General features: G+C 38.0%; 1 protein-coding gene across 1 annotated transcript; it reads right to left on the bottom strand.

Moving 5' to 3' along the window:
• Positions 1-2484: 2484 nt before the first annotated feature.
• LOC134797924 (endocuticle structural glycoprotein SgAbd-2-like) lies at positions 2485-10296 on the bottom strand. Its single transcript, XM_063770268.1, has 5 exons — positions 10242-10296; positions 4682-4832; positions 4305-4457; positions 3651-3857; positions 2485-2578 (listed from the first exon to the last, which is right to left on the bottom strand). Exons 1-5 carry the CDS (start codon positions 10272-10274, stop codon positions 2526-2528), a joined length of 597 nt encoding a protein of 198 aa, XP_063626338.1. The 5' UTR covers positions 10275-10296; the 3' UTR covers positions 2485-2525.
• Positions 10297-19652: the final 9356 nt, after the last annotated feature.

Here is a 19652-nt window from a genome sequence, read left to right as displayed (position 1 = left end):
ATCGCATGCGATTATCGCTGGTGTTTGGCCATCACGCCACAGATCAAGAAAGACTACATGCCTAGACTTTATAAATACATATGACCTTTTTCTTCCAAGCTACTTTACACCAACTGAGCGATCATAATGTGAACTTTATTGCAAAGTGATAAGGACTACACAATTACACATATTGAAAATAATTACCTTCAATATTACTGCCGCTACTGTTTAATTTTGATTAAGCAAAATGTTGATATATTACGTTTCAATTCAACAATGTAGGTGTACTGAAAATTAGACTTTAATGCATTGTAAATAAGAGTCATACAGTGATAGATATCGTGAAATGAAGTGTATCTGTTATTATAGTTTTTTAATGCTTCAAGTCTTAACGGTACCTACTATAATTTGATAATAAGCAATATCGTTTATCGTTTATTTTTTGCTTCGGTTTGTACAGAAGTAGGTTATTTAGGTAGGGTATTTTTCGTAGTTACAGGAATATTTTAACTTGAATCCATGAATGAACTAGTATTTAAGTATAAATTGTATAATTACCATTGTATCAATCAAATTAGCATAAGTTTTGAATTACCTAATAAATATTATCTATTACCTACAAAAAAAAACATTTATCATAATTTTATTATCATAGTGTCTAGAACGGCGTAACGGCCTCCTAGCCTAGAGTCGGCATTCCTGGTTCGGATCCCGGTGAGGGCATTTATTTGTGTGTTTTGTGTGTGTGTTGTGGAAATGTTGTTTTGTTTATATATTTTTATGTGGGTAAGTATGTAGGTATATCGTTTTGCTTACTTTGGGGCTAGGTCGATCCGTGTGAGATTGTCCCCCAAAAATTACAAAAAAATACGGCGGTCCCAAGTTAGATTTACAAATAAGTCATTTCTAGGAAAATATGTAAAAGTGAATTGACAGATTCCTATAGGTATTATTAAGTATGTAGGTAGGTATGTCGGTACAGATATTTTTGCGGCCTTCGTTGTGTAACATAGTTATTATCGCAGGTGACTGTACATAGTTGTGAAGCGTATAAATATATTTTTTTAAAGAGCCCGATAACGGCGATAGTTAAAGTCAAGGGTCAAGAATCAGCAAAAAAGCAAGAAATTCATTATAACTGATAAAAAAACCAGAGTGTTGACAAACAGGAAAAAAGTATAAAATCCAGAGGATATAGGTAACTAAATTAAAATGAGTAACTTAAATATAAGTTGATTCAATAAACATAATAACTAAACTATGTCAATAAATCAAAATTGACTTAGCGTAAACACCCCAGTAATCGACATGTTAAGACCCAATATTCGACACATAGCTGTCAACTTTATTGCTTTATATGACATTATGATTGGAAAATGTCGATTATTGGAGCTGTGTCGGTCACTGGAGCCTCTACGTTAACTAGTGGCTGGGTGAACTGTACTCGCGAACCAAAACCTTTTTTGATAATTTCATTAATGCAAGACAAAGATCATGACTTATTGTTTCAACTTACAACATTTCATTAAGCTAAGAAACATTAAAAGTGGATAATTTCACTGTTTTGGGTGGGACTTGGTAGCTCAGATGGAAGATCACCGGGCTAGCGATCCGGTGGTCGTGGATTCAAGTCCCACCCAAGGCAATGAATCTTTCCACTTTGAATTTGTTTCTAAGCCTAATAGCATCGTTCGCAGACGTTTCTGCTTGATACAAAATTGATTAAGGTAATTACTAGTGAGTTGTCTACATTGTCTATGGCTTGGCTGACGAGTCATAATCATGACGAATCTTTAAATATCAGTTTATGTGTATCATTAGAACTGCTACTTAATTGTATGACAGAGATCCATAACGAATCGAAGGCTGAACTTTGTTTCAATGTATAACTTGAATCTAGGATACCTAATATAAATGTTATTACTAATCAATGTAAGTAGGTACTTAACTTAAAACATTTAACTTGAGCCACTCCTTAGAACCTTGTCATTATAACATTTTAACGTTAGTAAGTTTAAAAGGCCTTTCTTATTGCCATTGTGAATAAAGTATTAAAGGGGCCCACTGATTAACAGTCCGCCGGACGGTATCGGCCTGTCAGTTGTTCGGAACTGTCAAAATTTTGTTCTAACTGACAGGCCGATACCATCCGGCGGACTGTTAATCAGAACAAAAGGACCCATAATTCCGATTGATTTTTTTGATAGGAAACTAAATAAGGAATTAGAATGAAAAAAAAAACAGGTGATTTTTTAAGATATTTACATTTTTATTACAAAATCAACATTAACAACTAAAGAACACTTACTGGCCATTAATTACAGTCAACAACAAAACTCATTATAAAATTACAAAAATGGAATAAAACTAAGCAATATGCTTTTGTCTCTGACTGTACTGTATACCTATTATTGATTGATTGGTCCTTCCGGCCGTGACGACCATTTCGACTCCTAGTTTCAGCGCTCGTGCGCCCGAAGATGGCTGACGTAGCCGATATTAACAAAGTAGTAGAAGGGATTAATTAAATGTATGTTTGTGTGTTAGTAGCCAGTCTTGTCGGCGTCGTAACTGCTCCTCGGGCTATCGTATTGAGCTGAAAAAGAAAAGAAAACGCCTTAAAGTTTTTTCATAGCAACGCTTCGCAAAGGGCTATGCTCTAGTGAAAGGACTTGGCGTTAAATTTTTAAGCTTAATAAGTATTACGTTTTAAAAAGCGAGATTAAAACTTATTAATAATACGTTTTACCTTACTTACGATACAGGTTATTATAATTAGAGTCTGTGCGGAAAGAGAAGAGTTGTGGAATGTATTGGGCCCCATACATTCTCCGACTCTTCTCTTTCCGAACAGACTCTAAGTAAGAAAACTGATGTATAGAGTGTGAACTCTAAGCTTACATATTTCTATATGGCGTAATGTAGAACGATAATATCGGTGGTACCGACCTACACGTGGTACCCGTTTTGATCGGCGGTGTACGTAAGTGAGTACGTCTGCCCGTCGTAGCTGACCAATGAAAGAGTAAAACTTACCACCATTCCCAGCCGTGAGCTGTAAGCTCTTGAGAATCGCCTCCGGGATTGGCGGGGTGGGGAGGTGGTCTCCCTCGGCGTGATAACCGTACTCATTGGCGGTGTATGTCAGTGAGTACGTCTGTCTGCCCGTCGTCGCTGACCAATGAAAGAGTTAAACTTACCACCATTCCCGGCCGTGAGCTGCAAGCTCTTCAGAATGGCCTCCGGGATTGGCGGCGGGGTGGGGAGGTGATGGTCTCCCTCCGCGTGGTACCCGTTCTCATCAGTGAGTACCTACGTCTGCCCGTCGTCGCTGATCAATAAAAGAGTTTAACTTACCGCCATTTCCAGCCGTGAGCTGCAAGCTCTTCAGAATGGCCTCCGGAATTGGCGGCGGGGTGGGGAGGTGGTCTCCCTCCGCGTGGTACCCGTTCTCATCGGTGATGTACGTCTGTCCGTCGTCGCCGACCAATGATAGAGTTAAACTTATCACCATTTCCGGCCGTGGGTTGCAAGCTCTTCAGAATGGCCTCCGGGATTGGCGGCGGGGTGGGGAGGTGGCCTCCCTCGGCGTGGTACCCGTTCTCGTTACTCGCCGTGAACTAGTACGTCTGTCCGTCGTCGCCGACCAATGAAAGAGTAAAACTTACCACCATTCCCGGCCGTGAGCTGCAAGCTCTTCAGAATGGCCTCCGGGATTGGCGGCGGGGTTGGGAGGTGGTCTCCCTCGGCGTGATATCCGTTCTCATCGGCGGTGTACGTCAGTGAGTACGTCTGTCCGTCGTCGCCGACGTACGAGTAGGAGCCGGAGACTTGGAGGGAGCCTTCTTCGGGCTTGGAGCCGGGGATGACGCGGCCTGGGGAAAAGGGGATCAATGAAGAGGTTGAGATTTAAATCTTATCTCTACAATATGGTGTAAGGAGTATATTGAGTTGTAAAGCTATTTTCAGTGCGCTATGGTGTACCCAAACAGCTGTCCAATTGGTCGCAATCAGCAAAACGATAAGTAATAGCGTTTTTAGAGTTATGTTCTAAGATTTGCGAAAGCGAAGAACTATGGTGATTGTCTGAGGTGTGTTACAACTATTCTTTTCACATTAATGAAGCTCTCAAAGCCGAGTGACTTTTACACATTCTAGGGTGTTAGTTTATTGACGCAGCAATGATTATTAATCAATAATCAGCTACACATAGATTATTCAAAAGTGATTGTTGCTAGATTGTTGCTAGATGTATGCGAACTGCATTGGCGTTCCGATGCATCTAACGGCTACTCACAAAATATAATGATAAATCAACCAACCTTCCTGCTGAGCCTTGGTACCGTCGCTGGTCTCATAAGCATATCGGAAGCCCTCTTCGTTGATCTCGTTGTCGAAGCTCAGGATCTCAGCCTGACTGCTGGCTGAGGCGCTGGCTGAAGCACTGGAGTAGCTCTGAGCTTGAGCGTTGAGACCTGGAAGAAAGAAGAAAAATAAGCTATTTTGAGAGTTATACGTTGTCGAAACGAGGGTTGAAGGTTGGAAATTTAGGAAGACTGCCGTAGCACTATCGCCCACGCTGTTAACTGTACCTACATTGGAGGACCTTTATGCCTTTGGTAATAAGGTCCACCGATGTACAGTTAGAAGTGTTGCTGTTACGGTAAATCTAGCAAGGACCAACATCAAGTAGACTTACCTCCTTGGCTCTGTTGTGCTCCCTGGAACGAGCCTCCCTTAGGGGTCTGTAGGCCGGCGCCGGGGCCGCCTGAAGACTTGGCGTTGGGAGGCAGGTATACATTGTCTAGACGTGCCGCGGAGGCCACGGAAGCGAGGGCGAGGACGACGAACTGGGAACACAAACAAAAGATCAAGGACCGGTTTTGCTTCCTTTAAATAACTTGTACAGTGAAACCTGGTTAAGTGGGACCTGGATAAGTGAGAAACCTCTATAGCTGGGACTCATGGTGCGGTCCCGACACTTTAGCACTGAATTACCTCTGTTAGTGAGATAAAACGAACCTCTATAACTGGGATTAGTTGTTGTGATTTTGTAGTCACATTTACCTCTATAATTGAGACAGAGAGTGTATTTTACCTCTTTTACTGAGACTAAATTTATAAGATTTTTAGAATTTTATACGAATTAGCTCTGTATCTGAGATAACGTCGATCTATGACCTCTCTAACTTGGACTTTATTCATCTATTTCCGCATTCTTACTAACTCTTAGTCTATCCACAAATTCCGCATTTGCTTAATTGTGTCTAAACGACTTCAAGTTTCATTTTGTTACTTTATGTAGTTAAAACTATCGAAACGAAAGCTGAAATCTTGATAAGTAACAAGAATAAACAAATTTTCATTTAATAAATTTCTAAGACGCAATGAATTCCGTATCAATTTTAATTGAAAAAATCTATCCTTTTGGAAAATCATTCAAAATAAATTCAAAGAAATATTTAAACAGACTTATAAAATATTTAGGGACAAGGATTATTTTACCTAAACATTAAAAGATAATTACAAAATACCTTATTAACCACCTCTATAACTGAGATATATCCTCTATTCTCACCTCTATTAATGGGACCCTCTGTAAATGAGACAGAAATGTATTTGTACCTGGCTAACTGAGAGCCTGGGTAAGTGGAATACTTCTTTAAGTGAGACAAATCTGCTCGTCCCTTGAAGTCTCACTTATCCAGGTTTCACTGTAATATGTATCCTAAAACCTAAATGGTGACGCATTGTACTGTTTAAGTGGGATTTCCAGACACCACCCCCTTATTCATAAACGTTTACTAAAGTTGACAAGCCGATAATAATCGTTTGTCCCTTTCCATCATACCAATACGTCGGAAAGGGACAAACGATTATTATCGGCTTGTCAACTTTAGTAAACGTTTATGAATAAGGGGGTCAGGCTGTAGAAAGAGCTTCCTGCCTACTGTATGGCCTTCTTCAAGAAAGGAGTGCAGGATTTTAATGGGCCGGCAACGCGCTTGTAACTTGTAACACCCCTGAAGTTGCAGGCATCCTTAGACTACGGTGACCGTTGACCATCAGGCGGGCCGTAGGTATCCTTATTTGCCACAGACGTGGTCTAAAAAACAAGCGAAAGTAGCTTTGTAACAATCTGCGGGCTCAGCACGGTTCCATTTTTATCGACTATCACTATGCGCGTCCCTTTCGCACTTACATACTTGTTAGAACGTGACAGGCATGGTGACAAGGGATAAAAACGCGACCGTGCTAAGCCGCCTGATTAAAAAAGAACTTCAGATTGTATAACAAATAGGCAGGTAACAGGCAGGTTAATTCTTAAGGTGAAGTTCAGTGCATATTATGGAATACTCACAGACATTTAATCACCGTGTAACTTCTTTACTTTTAATACCATCGACCACACTGTTAACTGTACATCGGTGGCCTTATGCCTTTTGTAATAAAGTCCACCGATGGACAGTACAATGTTGCCGTTTGTACCTACTGACCGATACCGATAACCGATCATCAGGTAGGATTTAGGCATTTAGCAATTGATGTTTTTTAGGGTTCCGTATCCAAAGGGTAAAAAGGGGACCCTATGACTAAGACTCCACTGTCCGTCTGTCTGTCCGTCTGGCTGTCACCAGCCTGTATCTCATGAACCGTGATAGAACTAGACAGTTGAAACTTTCACGGATGATATATTTCTGTTGCCGCTATAACAACAAATACTAAAAACAGAATCGGATGTCAGTACTTGGATTAGGGTTGCCAGATCGAAAGGCGCTGTTATCGGGAAAAAATATAAATTTTTCGGGATTTTGGGACTTAAGTCGGGAAAAAAAAAACTTTCAAATTAAAGTAATTGTATAAAAACAACTATATTTTACATTATTGGCACTACGCTCGACGTGGGTCACTCGCTCGCTCGACGACAGTTCGGAACTTGAAATTATTGGTTTATAACGTGAAGCTGTTTTCGGGACAATTTTCACTTTGTCGGGAATCGGGAACACATGCTAAAAATCGGGAGAATCCCGCCAAATCCCGACCATCTGGCAACCCTAACTTGGATGGGTGACCGTTTTTTTTTTTGCTTATTTTTTGCATTATGGTACGGAACCCTTCGTGCACGAGTCCGACTCGCACTTGCCCGGTTTTTTTAATATGACCCAACCTCATTTCAAATTAATTCACATCAAATAATTCCAAATGAAGATACTATAAAAAGCTGCATGCAAAATTGGCCAAGCAAAAAGTCAAGTGATGAATGATAAGACATGTTTATTTGGCTAATCCATTGCTTAAGTCAGTAAAGGCTTGATTGATGACTTGATGAGTGACAGCAAGTGGTTTATTGGTTCCTTTCACGTTTAATTAAATGGTAGGTATTTCTGATTACGAATATTGAATAATCGAGATCGTAGGTCAGTTTTATTCAGAGTCATTTTGAAGATGAATATAGCTGGGCCTTTTCATTTAAAAGTGTACCATTTATTTACTTTATTTCGAAAATCCATCAACATTTGGGTTATTTCTACTCAGAATCACGAGGACTATCAATTTAAAAAGAAAAAAATGTACTTATCCCAAAAAAAAAGTCCGTTTTGTAACGCATTTTCGCATACATTTTGTATGGACCGTTACAAAACTGACACCCAAAATGTGTGTGCAAAACTGGGGACATTTTTTTTCTTTGTCTCATTCAATAGTACGCGTGATTCTGAGTCTAAATAACCCAAAAGTTGATGGTTTTTCGAAAAAAAGTAAATTGGTGCCATTTTTTCTGAAAACCCCCAGCTGAAAATATCGATATGGACAAAGTGGACCTTAATGTATGGGCAATAAGGTCGTAGATACATCCTGGCGCTGGTGGCCCAGCGGTAAGAGCGTGCAACTTTCAGTCCGGAGGTCGCGGGTTCAAACCCCGGCTCGTACCAATGAGTTATTCGGAACGTATGTACGAGTACGAACTATCATTTAGTATTTACCAGTTACTTTTCGGTGAAGGAAAACATCGTGAGGAAGCCGGACTAATCCCAATAAGGCCTAGTTTCCCCTCTGGGTTGGAAGGTAAGATGGCAGTCGCTTTCGTAAAAACTAGTGTCTACGTCAATTCTCGGGATTAACTGTCAATCGGACCCCAGGCTCCCAGGAGCCGTGGCAAACTGCCGGGATAACGCGAGGAAGAAGAAGGTTGTATATACATACATAGTTTTTCACTTTGTACGTATCGATATTTTTAGACGGGACTGTACGAGACGTTTCAATTCTTTTCAGGGTTCTTAATCTTAGGTATTTTACCTACCTACCTATATTATTACATAGTACATACATACATAGTGATCGTTTTTACGATTCCTACTTATAAATTCTTCGAAATTTTTGAAACTACGGTTACGCAACCTAAAATGTTATTCAAATGAGCATGTCTAATTCATTTAATTCATCAGATCATTAATTAAAAAAAAACATATGCATTCATAAAAATCTTCTTACCTATAATATGAATGCAGTAAGTAAATATTTATGAAATTAGCATAAGTACCTACTGCAACAGTCGCAGTTCCTTATTATTCTGTTTTGTATTGTACTAAAAATATAAAGGACTATTTTAGAGATATTACAAATTATTATAGCCTGTAAAATTATTTGCTCAATATGCATAACAGAGTAATTGGCCAGTAACTGGCCACCGACCAATAAATGGCCACCCTAAACTAAAAATGAATTCTATTCACCTATAAACAATTCATATTAGTATACGTAAGGTTTCAATAACTGGCCAGCCTTCAATAACTAGCCACCTTATACTAAAATGAATTCTGTTTATAGGTGAATAGAGTTCATTTTTAGTTTAGGGTGGCCAGTTACTAACAGGTGGCTAGTTACTGGCGATTACCCTACATATTAAAATACGTAAAAAAATGACACATTAAGATTATTATTTAAATTACTTATACCTTATACATGAACACGCTCAAACAAAGAAAACCAGAAGCAAAAATAAATGAAGGTAAAAGGACAGATCTCAGAGCTTAGTACTGTTGCAATAGTTTCCCTTTTACCTGCCCTTGCCTGCTGCCCCATAAAATGCACTGAGCTCAAGTTTGACTGTTCCCTCTCTCATGTCGCTCGAAAGGTCATGTGAACCTACGCTACGGTCTAGATTTAGACCTAGAAAATTGGAATCTCATTGTGGTTACTAATGTTGCTATTATTTAACTAATTAAAGTGTTTTGAAGTAATTTAATATTATACTTTAAATTTTGTTAGTATATGGTTTATCTTTCCTCTTATAGTTTTAGTTCCACGATCATGTACCTAGGTTTTTTTAAACACAAATAGAATAAATACATAAACCACGAGCAAGCAAGTTTAGGTATATGATATACACGGTGGCCAAAAAATAAGTGCATTCGCGTTGCCAGGGAGGTTTTGGGAACTGAGCAACTTTTACTATGGGACCAACCCCGAAATCGCGAAAAATATCTGGCTGTTTCATACATTTTGGCTGATCCATTTTCTACGGGAGGTTTCTCTGGCAACGGAAATGCAGTTATTTTTTGGCAATCCTGTATATTTATGTAGGCTTATCTATCGTGTATGTGGTAGGTACTATTTGCTATTTGTGTATTTTTTATGCTTATCTATATATCTAGTTATTTACTTATATGCTTTTGTTTTTTTTTTCTACATCTTCTACATCGTCTACTCACTTTACTGGTTTTTTTTTTGCCTTGTCTCCACTATCCTAAGGTTTTATGGAAGAGATCACTTTTTAGCGATAAGCCCGCCTATCATATTATGTATCATATCATAGTTTAATTTATTTATTTTTATATTGGTGAGCAATAAATATTTGTATTGTATTGTAGTAATCAATATAGATTTAGACATACTTAGGTCTGAAACTGAAAGTTGTTGACGCGCAAATTATTAGCACTTGTTACAAACGTCAACCGAAATATTATTAGCACATACAGAAACTATGCGCTAGCAAAACTCAATCGTGACACAATTATTTCACAACCCCACCACCTCATATAAACGCACTGAAAAACTGCACTACACTAAGTAACACAAAGGACAAAGTAACACAAAGGACTAAGTAACACAAAGGACAAAGTAACACAATGTACTAAGTAACACAAAGGACTAAGTAACACAAAGGACAAAGTAACACAAAGTACTAAGTAACACAAAGGACTAATTAACACAAAGGACTAAGGAGTAAATCGTAACGCAAAATAATAGAAATTACTAACGTATTTCATGGCGATGTGAGCTCGAAGGGACATGGCACTAAAATGTGCCTAAACTAAAGATACTAACCATATTTATACCATCTTCAGTTCAATATCCCAATGATAGAGGATCGCATTTCAGTTACTTCATAAAACTCGTATCTTTACAATGAATTTTTAGAAAAAAGGCTCTAAATCATTTAGAATAGAGTTTAGATTCTTATGTAACGGTACGCGCAATATGAGTTTAATTTGATAGGAGGTTGAAATCGTACGTTCTTTCCTTCGTCCCTTTTACTAGCAAGGTCTTTATCGCTGTTGATATAAAGGCGAAATTCGCGTGTTTTCCATAGTTATTAATGTGAGTGTAATTATTTCATGTTATTTTTAATTGGATGTGTATTTTAAACACGTTAATGGATGCTAATTTGCAACTGAACTTTAGGTGTCCCTCGGTGATCCGTACTTTAATTATCACGAATATTGATCAATCAATGTCGATGCAATTATGTTAAATATGCTTCGGAAGCTGCTATCTGTGAACTTGTGAACCTGTTGGATTTCTATTAAGCTGTTGGATTTCTATTAAGCAAAATGTACCTAACAAACAAATCAAACGAATCCTCAACTGAAAAAGTCATATAGTCATAGAGGTACCTAGGGTCTATATTGGGTCGCATAATAATTGATTGTCCTAATGTAATGTTACGCATAAAACTCATTTCGAATAATTGTTATTGTGCTGAAACTAATACATTTCTGAAAAAATATAAAACAACCCTAACCTAACCTATATACCCTATTCTACACAACCTACGCAAAATATTTTCGAAAATACTCAGTTTCAGCTGGAGAAAAATTATGCGAAAAGAATTTTATGCGTAACATTACATTAGAACGTTCAATTATTATGCGACGAGATCGGCACCCAGGTACCTAACTACCTTAATTTTCCCACAGGATTGGGTGCTACTTCAGGCTATCACCGGGAAAAACTTTTCAAATCGATAATTCTGTTTGTCCATTTTGTAATCATAACCTTTTTTGTAAAATTATCTAGCTTGAAAATTCTATTACCTATCTAGACGGGCTGTTTGATTCTTTGTTAAATCCATGTAGTTGAAATAGTATCCATCCATGTCCATATAGAATATATTGTATGAGCTTTATAGACATAAATAAGCGCCTACTATTAGCTGTGTTTTTCTTAAGCATGTTCTAGGACCGTGATAAATTGTAGGTATACTAAGGGTGGTATTCCATCTGTCCAATATCTCGGTCCAATGTCATTGCATCTCACTCTCTCATTAAGGAAAATGTGAGACAAAATACACAATGGACAGGTGGAATACCACCCTAAGTTAATTTGTAAAACTAATATATTAATATTACGTATCGACCCAGTCTCATTAAGGCAAACAGCTGAAGATGAACGAGGACACACTTTAATGTTTTATTGATGGGTCTATAAAAGGTTCTGTGGCAAATAAAGTAACGAAGGTTTACTTAGTTGAAATGTTCCTTTAAAATTGTTAAAAAAAGCTCTTTGAACAAGGTATTTCAACCTTGGGCTAGGTAATACCCCTAGGTATAGTCTGTCGATTTGTAACTGGCCCCGAGCCGCGAATCCTTTGTCTATTGTTAAGTAACCTTACCCTGTACCTTGTCCTGTACTAATGTTGTTTTAAGTATTCTAGCAAATAAAATAATTCTGATTCTGATTCTGTAAAACCGCACGTCCCTCTACCTGTAAAAAAAAAAGGGTCGTGTACCTAATTCTTTACGGTTCTGTGTGCTGGCGAGTCGAACCAGTCTAATATGTGTCATCGAGATGCGTAACAAAGGCGCGTTATCGGAGAGCGCACCTACACTGGTTTTTTGAGCGTTGGACTAGCCCGCGCTCAGGTGCCAGTTAGAATAATTAAAACCCTTTTTTGCAGGTAAGTAGCACGTGCGGTTTTACTTAACAATAAGTAGACAACGGATTAGCAGTTCGGGGCCAGCTACAAATCGACAGACTAATACCACAGTATAGTATAGACTATACAATCGTTCGACGAGGGGCGACGGGGGGATCGAGCGCACCCGAGCTGCATACATCGCTGTTATCGCATTGTCAGTAGCTCGGTACACTTCAAAGGCCGTCGGGCCACTGTTACTTTTTACACTGTGCTAATACCTATACTACTAGTAGACCCTACTCATAGTGTTGTGTTCCTGCCGGTGAGTAGGTACTTAAGGTTGCCAGAGCTCAACGAGGGTGCGGAGTGTTAGGAGCGGCAACACGCATGTACTAGAGTCGGAGCAAAAAAACTCTGCAGCGGATTTGATAGTCCACGCAGTGCAAGTATCATTTATACGTCATAATTTCATAGAAGTTTGACGTTTAATATAACACTTGCACTGCGTGGGCTATCAAATCCGCTGCAGACTATTCTTGGTCTTACTCTACCTATCTCTGGAGTTGCAGGCGTCCATAGGCTACGGAGACTGCTTACCATCGGAGGGCCGTATGCTTGTGGGTCACCGGCGTAGTATGAAAATGAATAATAGAACGGGTCGGATCCGGGCCGAGACGTTTGACACTTCAGTTTTCTAGGAAAGCATGGCGTGATCACCGATCAAGACCGAAAAGAAAACGAAGTATCGGAAGCCTCGGCCCTGCCCCTGACCCTTATAATGTGAGTCGGCAGATACGTACCTACCTATTAGTTACGTTACTTCAAAAATATCAAAACTGAAAAAATCAGTTTAGGAAGGCGTTCGTGGTATATACCTACTTCATATAAGGTTTACTCGGGTAATTCCGAATGTCGAAAACTGTCGGATAATTCCGAAAAGAGACTTTTATTATGATGGAATTAAGGGTGACTTTCATCTGAATTTCGGAATTATCCGATATTCGGTATTACCCGAATACACCTTATTATGCATAAGTAGTACATATAATAGTAGGTACAGACAAACCCTCTTATTCATAAAACTTTACGGGACAGATTTATTTAAATTATATTTTATCCCTTTCTTACAAATACATAAGTCAAAATGACAGATAAGGACAAACGTTTATTAGCTAATAGGTTTGTAGTGCGTTTATGAATAAGGGGGAGATAATTTAATTTCCAACCCATTTTGTACCTTGTCACAGTGAGAATCAATATGAAAGTCGCTAGAGACCTCATACTATTCATGGTCTAATAAAACATGGTCTTCTATTCCCAGAGTGACACGGGCCTACGTCACAATAACATTGCCACTTTATTTCAACATAACATGTTACATGGGTACATTATACCTATGGTTAATAAGTTAAAATATTTCTTTATAATTTTATAATTTTCATTTATATGTATTTTATCTTAAATTTTACAATAACACGTCATTTTTAATTATTCGTTAGCAATATCTTCCGATTCACGACAGAAATTTCAGACGTTCGGGTAATTCTGTTTACATTACTGACAACACAGGATAGCGCTGTCACATTTGACAATTCGGATCTAGATAACTTCATGCCCTGACCGTCATCCTTGTCGAACGCGTGTTAATTGTTATTTCCTTCTCGCTCAGTGTCAGCAGTCGCAGTGTTTTCCAAACTTTTCACGCCGTAAGCTTGGTAATTAATGTGTAACTGTGAATTAGTTTTTCAAACGTTTGTCTTGTATAGATAAACAAAGTTTAATTTAATACATTAGATTTGTTTTATTTTACTATGTTTCTACATGAATAACTTAAAATTATTGCCGTTAAAATAATTTTCACCGTTGGTTAAAATTCTCCCACATTTCAAAGTTTGAGAACCTGTAAACAGCATGATGACGTAGGCGCGTGTCAGTTAGGTCATACGCGAATCTCGGAATAGAGTACCAGGCGGAGTATATTATTATACCATGATACTATTGTTACTGTGACAAGGAACAAAAGTGGGCAGGAAGTTAAATTATTTGACTATACATTCGGCAGTTACCTACGAGGTTAAGCGCCACTTGCACCATCCCACTAACCCGGGGTTAACCGGTTAACCCAGTGTCAAATTGTACTGGTAGCCATGGTAACAGTTTAACAGTTAGGGAAGTTAGTGGGTAATCTCCTCCCCTCCCTCTGAGTAACAGAGGGAATACGGGAGGAGCGAGTCCCACATACCACCCCATCCCCAACGGGCCTCGCCCGGGGGTGAGATACGTAAACGTATTTACCCCTGCGAGAAAAAAAAAAAATGTTTAATAGTTAACCCCGGGTTAGTGGGATGGTGCTAGTGGCCCTAAGTATGGTATGGAATGTAATTGCTATAAAAGCTTTGAATGATAGGTACTTCAGTGAATGCGACAGGTGCAAAGTTAACGACAGTACACAGTTAAGAAACAGACTTCATATACAGGGTGACCTTAGCCATTGGACAAACCCTGAAATCCCACGTAGGGTTACTTCTCAGAAATGCTCTAACGGTAATATTTTTTTAATTAGAACAAAAGATAAAAAAAGAAATTATCAAACAAAAGTTATTTCCAATAATCGACAACAAAAAGAAATTGTATTAATCATTGGCAGTGCTTTTGACAATTTGTTTGAAAATGTGCGGCAATGATGACATTTGTCAAAAGTCAGAAGCTTATTAATGACATAAATAAAAAAGATAATCAAAATGGTCGAAGAAGGATTCATACTATTTATTACCTCAGGAGCTACTTACACATAGGTACAGGTTGCTCCAAAGTAAAAAAATCGTAATTTGTTAATTTCTTCGTAACCGCTACACCGATTGTTATGATACTTTGTATACTGGTTCTAAATACCCTAATGCATATGTACATTTCGGCTTTGTCCAATGGCTAGGGACAACCTGTATAATCTACAATCATATTAATTAACGTTTAGTAGTACCACTGAATAATATATCTTGTATTTACTTGTATGTAAATAAATGATTTGAATTGTTCTAAAAAAATCTACAAGATGTAACAAAAATAGGGGGTTTCCATTAAAGAAAGGGCATATTCGGTATCATGTTCTGATCAGGAAAAAGTAGAGAAAAAAATTTTTGCACACGAAAAAGTTTTGACCTTATTCAAAACTATTGTCAAAAAAAATCTTTTACATTTTCCTAATCTGAGCACGATACCGAATATGCCCTTCAACGGAACTTGTACATAACTGTGCCGTTTGGTTTCAGACTAACATCAGCATGACTGCAGCAGTATTGCAGTGCGAGAGCACTGCCGACTGCATTACTGCCGCTAATGTCAAATCAATATTGATGCCCGGTTTTTTGTAGCTTGTCCACAATGATCAAGAGGCTAATTCTAATTTAACAATTTGTTATGGTTCTGAACTGGTTTTGATACGATATGCGCGCAGTCAAACGTAATAACTGATTTTTTGAGGCAGTCGTGTATATATAGGGCTTGCAATTCGAATATTCGAATATTCGAATTTGTCGAATATTCGACCTGTTTTGATATTCGAATATTCGGCCGCTCAGGTTTCGAATATTCGAATATTTTTTATTAGTATAAAAAATCTATTTCATCCGCTGTAGTTACAGTTTCTGTGTATTTTCCGGGTATTTACAGTGAATGAGAAACGATAGGTACCCAAATACGAAGGAAATAATATTTTTACTGTATTCCTCTCGATAGACTTCGTGAATACAGTGAAACTTAACTCATTTTGAAAGAAAACGAAATCAAAAAGTATGTTATTTTTACGGTGCGTAAGTTTTAAGTTATAAAGGGTCATTCGGTTTATTCAGTGCAAGCGTGCGTTAAGCGATTTTTTGAAGACTAAACCTTGCCCGCACTTATCGCAATTCTCAAATTTGATCATACCAAACCTGCCCAACTAGGTAATCTAACTATGCACCTTTAGCTAACGAATAGTCCACCCAGTAGTCAACTAACTTTTTCCCTTAAATATTCCAATATTATATAATTAAGTCGACCTTTAGGAATAAAAACTTGCCAAAACAAACAAAGTCAATAAAGATTCAAAATACAATGGAATTAGGTACAGGCTTCTGAGTGACTACAAGTTAATTTAAATCAAAAAATAATTACCTACTAAAACAAAAATATCTTACTTACCGTGTTTGGATGGTTAAAGTTATATTATTTCACGCAACGACGCATTTATAATAAAAGTTTTATCTAGAAATATTGAATACGTCTTATTTTGGCGTTTTACTTGTTTTTATAAATGTGGGCATCTCATAGTAGGATGATAAAATCTAGTTAATTTCTGCAAAATATCATTAGTTTTAGCAATATGTGAAAAAAGCTTTTGAATAAAACGATAATAAACCGATTTCTCGTTCTTTTTCTGATTTTTTATAATATTCGAATAATTATTCGAATATTCGAATATGTCGTCAGAAAAAGTCGAATATTCGAATACCTGAAAGTTTCGAATATTTGCAAGCCCTATGTATATAACAATATTCATTCTCCGAAACTAAAACACATACCTATTTAGGAAGATTTCTTACTGTAGCCTTGCCACGACTGCCTTAGCAGTGTCAAACTGACATATTCGCCAACGTCTGCGTAAGTTACTTTTTATACATCTCGCTCGCACTAATAATATGCCAGTACGAGCGAGATGCATAGAAAATTACGCTTATGTAAACGCAAATTGGTGGTAGCCGTACTGTGTGGCTATCACCAGTTTGGTACTGACATAAACGCTATCGAGAACCTAACATACTTTCCATGCATCTCGCTCGTACTCGCAAATTAGTGCGAGCGAGATGTATAGAAAGTAAATTACGTAGACGTTAGCGTTTATGTCAGTTTTGACACTGTCAGTGACTCATGGTGCGGGTACTGTTTTCCCTATGTTTACTGTGCTTTAGTATCATCTCTGGTCTAGATTGTAAATCGTTTGGACTAGTTCAAATTAAAGGTCACGCCACCGTTTTGTTAGTACAATCGCCGTCAGATAAATCTGAGCGGCCAACGTGCTCACAAATATCTGTACACGGACTTATTTACAAGGCGTTTAACTATGTGTACTGTTGGTATCCTGGAGTCGTGAGTTCTAGTCTTACCTTATTTTTATTTTTTTCTTATATTTTAAAGTTAAGTTGGGAAACGTCAAGAATTTCTTCCCTAGCTAAGATATTATAAATCGTTTGCAACAAACGAAACGAAACGCTATTCTCTCTATCACTCTTCCAAATGAGTGAAATGAGTGCGAAAGAGACAGATAGCGTTTCGTTTCTCTGCGAACGATTGTTATCTTGGCTATGCCGCCAGGGAAGAAATTCTTGACGCTTTCCAACCAAACTTTGAACTAACTAACTAGGCCCCCTGGTCATTCATTCTTGGCTGGGCCCCCTGGTCATTCATTATTTTGCATTTAAAGGTAAAATTAGTTCGCGAATAGTTCCGAAATACCGACCTTAAAGCGAGACACGACCCAAATGTCGCCACACGTGACGTCCTGAATGAGAGAAGATTAATTGGATACGGCAAAAAGGAATTAGAAATATTTTCTATTGAGAAGCGCTGCTGGCCTAGCGGTACGAGCGTGCGACTTTCAATCCTGAGGTCGCAGATTCAAACCCCGGCTCGTACCAATGAGTTTTTCGGAACTTATGTACGAAATATCATTTGATATTTAAGTACCAGTCGCTTTTCGGTGAAGGAAAACATCGTGAGGAAACCGGACTAATCCCAATAAGACCTAGTTTCCCCTCTGGGTTGGAAGGTCAGATGGCAGTCGCTTTCGTAAAAACTGGTGCCTACGTCAATTCTTGGGTTTAGTTGTCAAGCGGACCCCAGGCTCCCATTAGCCGTGGCAAAAATGCCGGGATAACGCGAGGAAGAAGAAGAAATATTTTCTATTGAGGTAAGGGGTCAAGGTCATCCATTAATTACATTACACAAAATTTAGATTTTTAGGTCAAAAGTAAAAATAGGGTGACCATGATTACTTAGAGGGGTCCCTTTGTTTCCCATAAAGTTTTAAGTCATAATATATTGTTTGTCATATTATCGTTAGTCATAAAACTGAAACCGTTAACTTTTCAGCATTTTCCTAAGGTTATTCTATAGATAGGTTAGATTAGGTTAGGTTTGTTTTATGGCAATCCAGAAAAGTTACGCGTTTCTGACAAAAACCAATTATGACTAACGAAAATTCGGACAAACAATACATTATGACTTAAAACTATTTGGGAAACAATAGAGACCCTTACTTAGAATAAGGTTAATTTTACTTGAAAAATAAGAAAAATTAAACTAATTATCAAAATGTACTATCATATGATAATGTGGATCATTTACAGATAAGTGGTTTTGGATCACGACTCAGAAATCACCCTGAGGGCCTACCGCGAACGTTCGACGTGTTGCCTCTTTCTCGCACCTGTAAATTCGTACGTAAGTGCGACAGGGAGGCAACACGTCGAACGTGGCCCTCTGTATATTGACAGCCTTCTTGACCTTACAATATGTAGAAATATTACGAGTATTCCACTCGGTCACGTTTGCGTGACAGCTAGTGGATTATTGATTAGATCATTGAGTAATGCTACTAATGCTTTGCCCTAGAAATAACATTAATTTGGTGTCCCTTTCTCTTTATATTTGTGTTATTTCCTTTCTCTCTCTTGACGTTAATCCGAATTACGTTTATAGCCTTATTTAATTAAAATATTTAAGTTGTGTGCACGTCAATTTTGGCATTACAAATGTGCAAGTTGTGGAGTTACAAAAAAGTTAAAATCCGGCCAAGTGCGAGTCGGACTCGCGCTCGAAGGGTTCCGTACCATTACGCAGAAAACGGCAAAAAAACACGTTTGTATGGGAGCCTACTTAAATATTTATTTTGATTTAGTATTCGTTTTTATATCGGCAACAGAAATACATCTGTGAAAATTTCAACTGTCTAGCTATCACGGTTCTTGAGTAACAGCCTGGTGACAGACGGACGGACAGACGGACAGCGGAGTCTTAGTAATAGGGTCCCCTTTTTACCCTTTGGGTACGGTACCCTAAAAATTAAGTTTTACGATATTTCTGGAAGATTTTACAAGAAATACTTATTTTTTTTTTCATATGGAAAATTTAACAATTTTGAAAAATTTTCTGTCGGAATATCAGTGTTACTAACAAAGTACGATGGCCCAGTGGAAGATTTTGAAACCATAACGAGTGCAGCCATTACCTACTTGGAAAAATGTAGATTTACGGCTCGATTCGGAAAATGAATTAGATTTATACTAGACTTCAACAAGTTACGATACGGATAATTTAAAGATATTTGTAAGATAGATATGTCAAATTTGACGTTTCCGCGATTCTGGAGGTCCTCTTGAACGATTTCGACAAGTTATGACTTAGATATCCAAGTCACATCTAGTCGATATCTAATGTAGATCTAGTTCTCTAAATCGTCTCAAGATCTTGTGATTATCTCGAAATCCGAATAGGC

The sequence above is a fragment of the Cydia splendana genome, chromosome 16 (genome assembly GCF_910591565.1).
Source record: "Cydia splendana chromosome 16, ilCydSple1.2, whole genome shotgun sequence".
Taxonomy (NCBI): Eukaryota; Metazoa; Arthropoda; class Insecta; order Lepidoptera; family Tortricidae; genus Cydia; species Cydia splendana.
This window is presented reverse-complemented; position numbering and strand designations above follow the sequence as displayed.

Coding starts and splice junctions, on each gene's coding strand:
- LOC134797924 (XM_063770268.1), bottom strand. CDS start 10,274: ATGTCCCTTCGAGCTCACATCGCCATGAAATAC. Junction 4,833..10,241: donor CTCACATCGCCATGAAATAC/GTTAGTAATTTC, acceptor TTGTGTTCCCAG/TTCGTCGTCCTCGCCCTCGC. Junction 3,858..4,304: donor TACCAAGGCTCAGCAGGAAG/GTTGGTTGATTT, acceptor CCTTTTCCCCAG/GCCGCGTCATCCCCGGCTCC.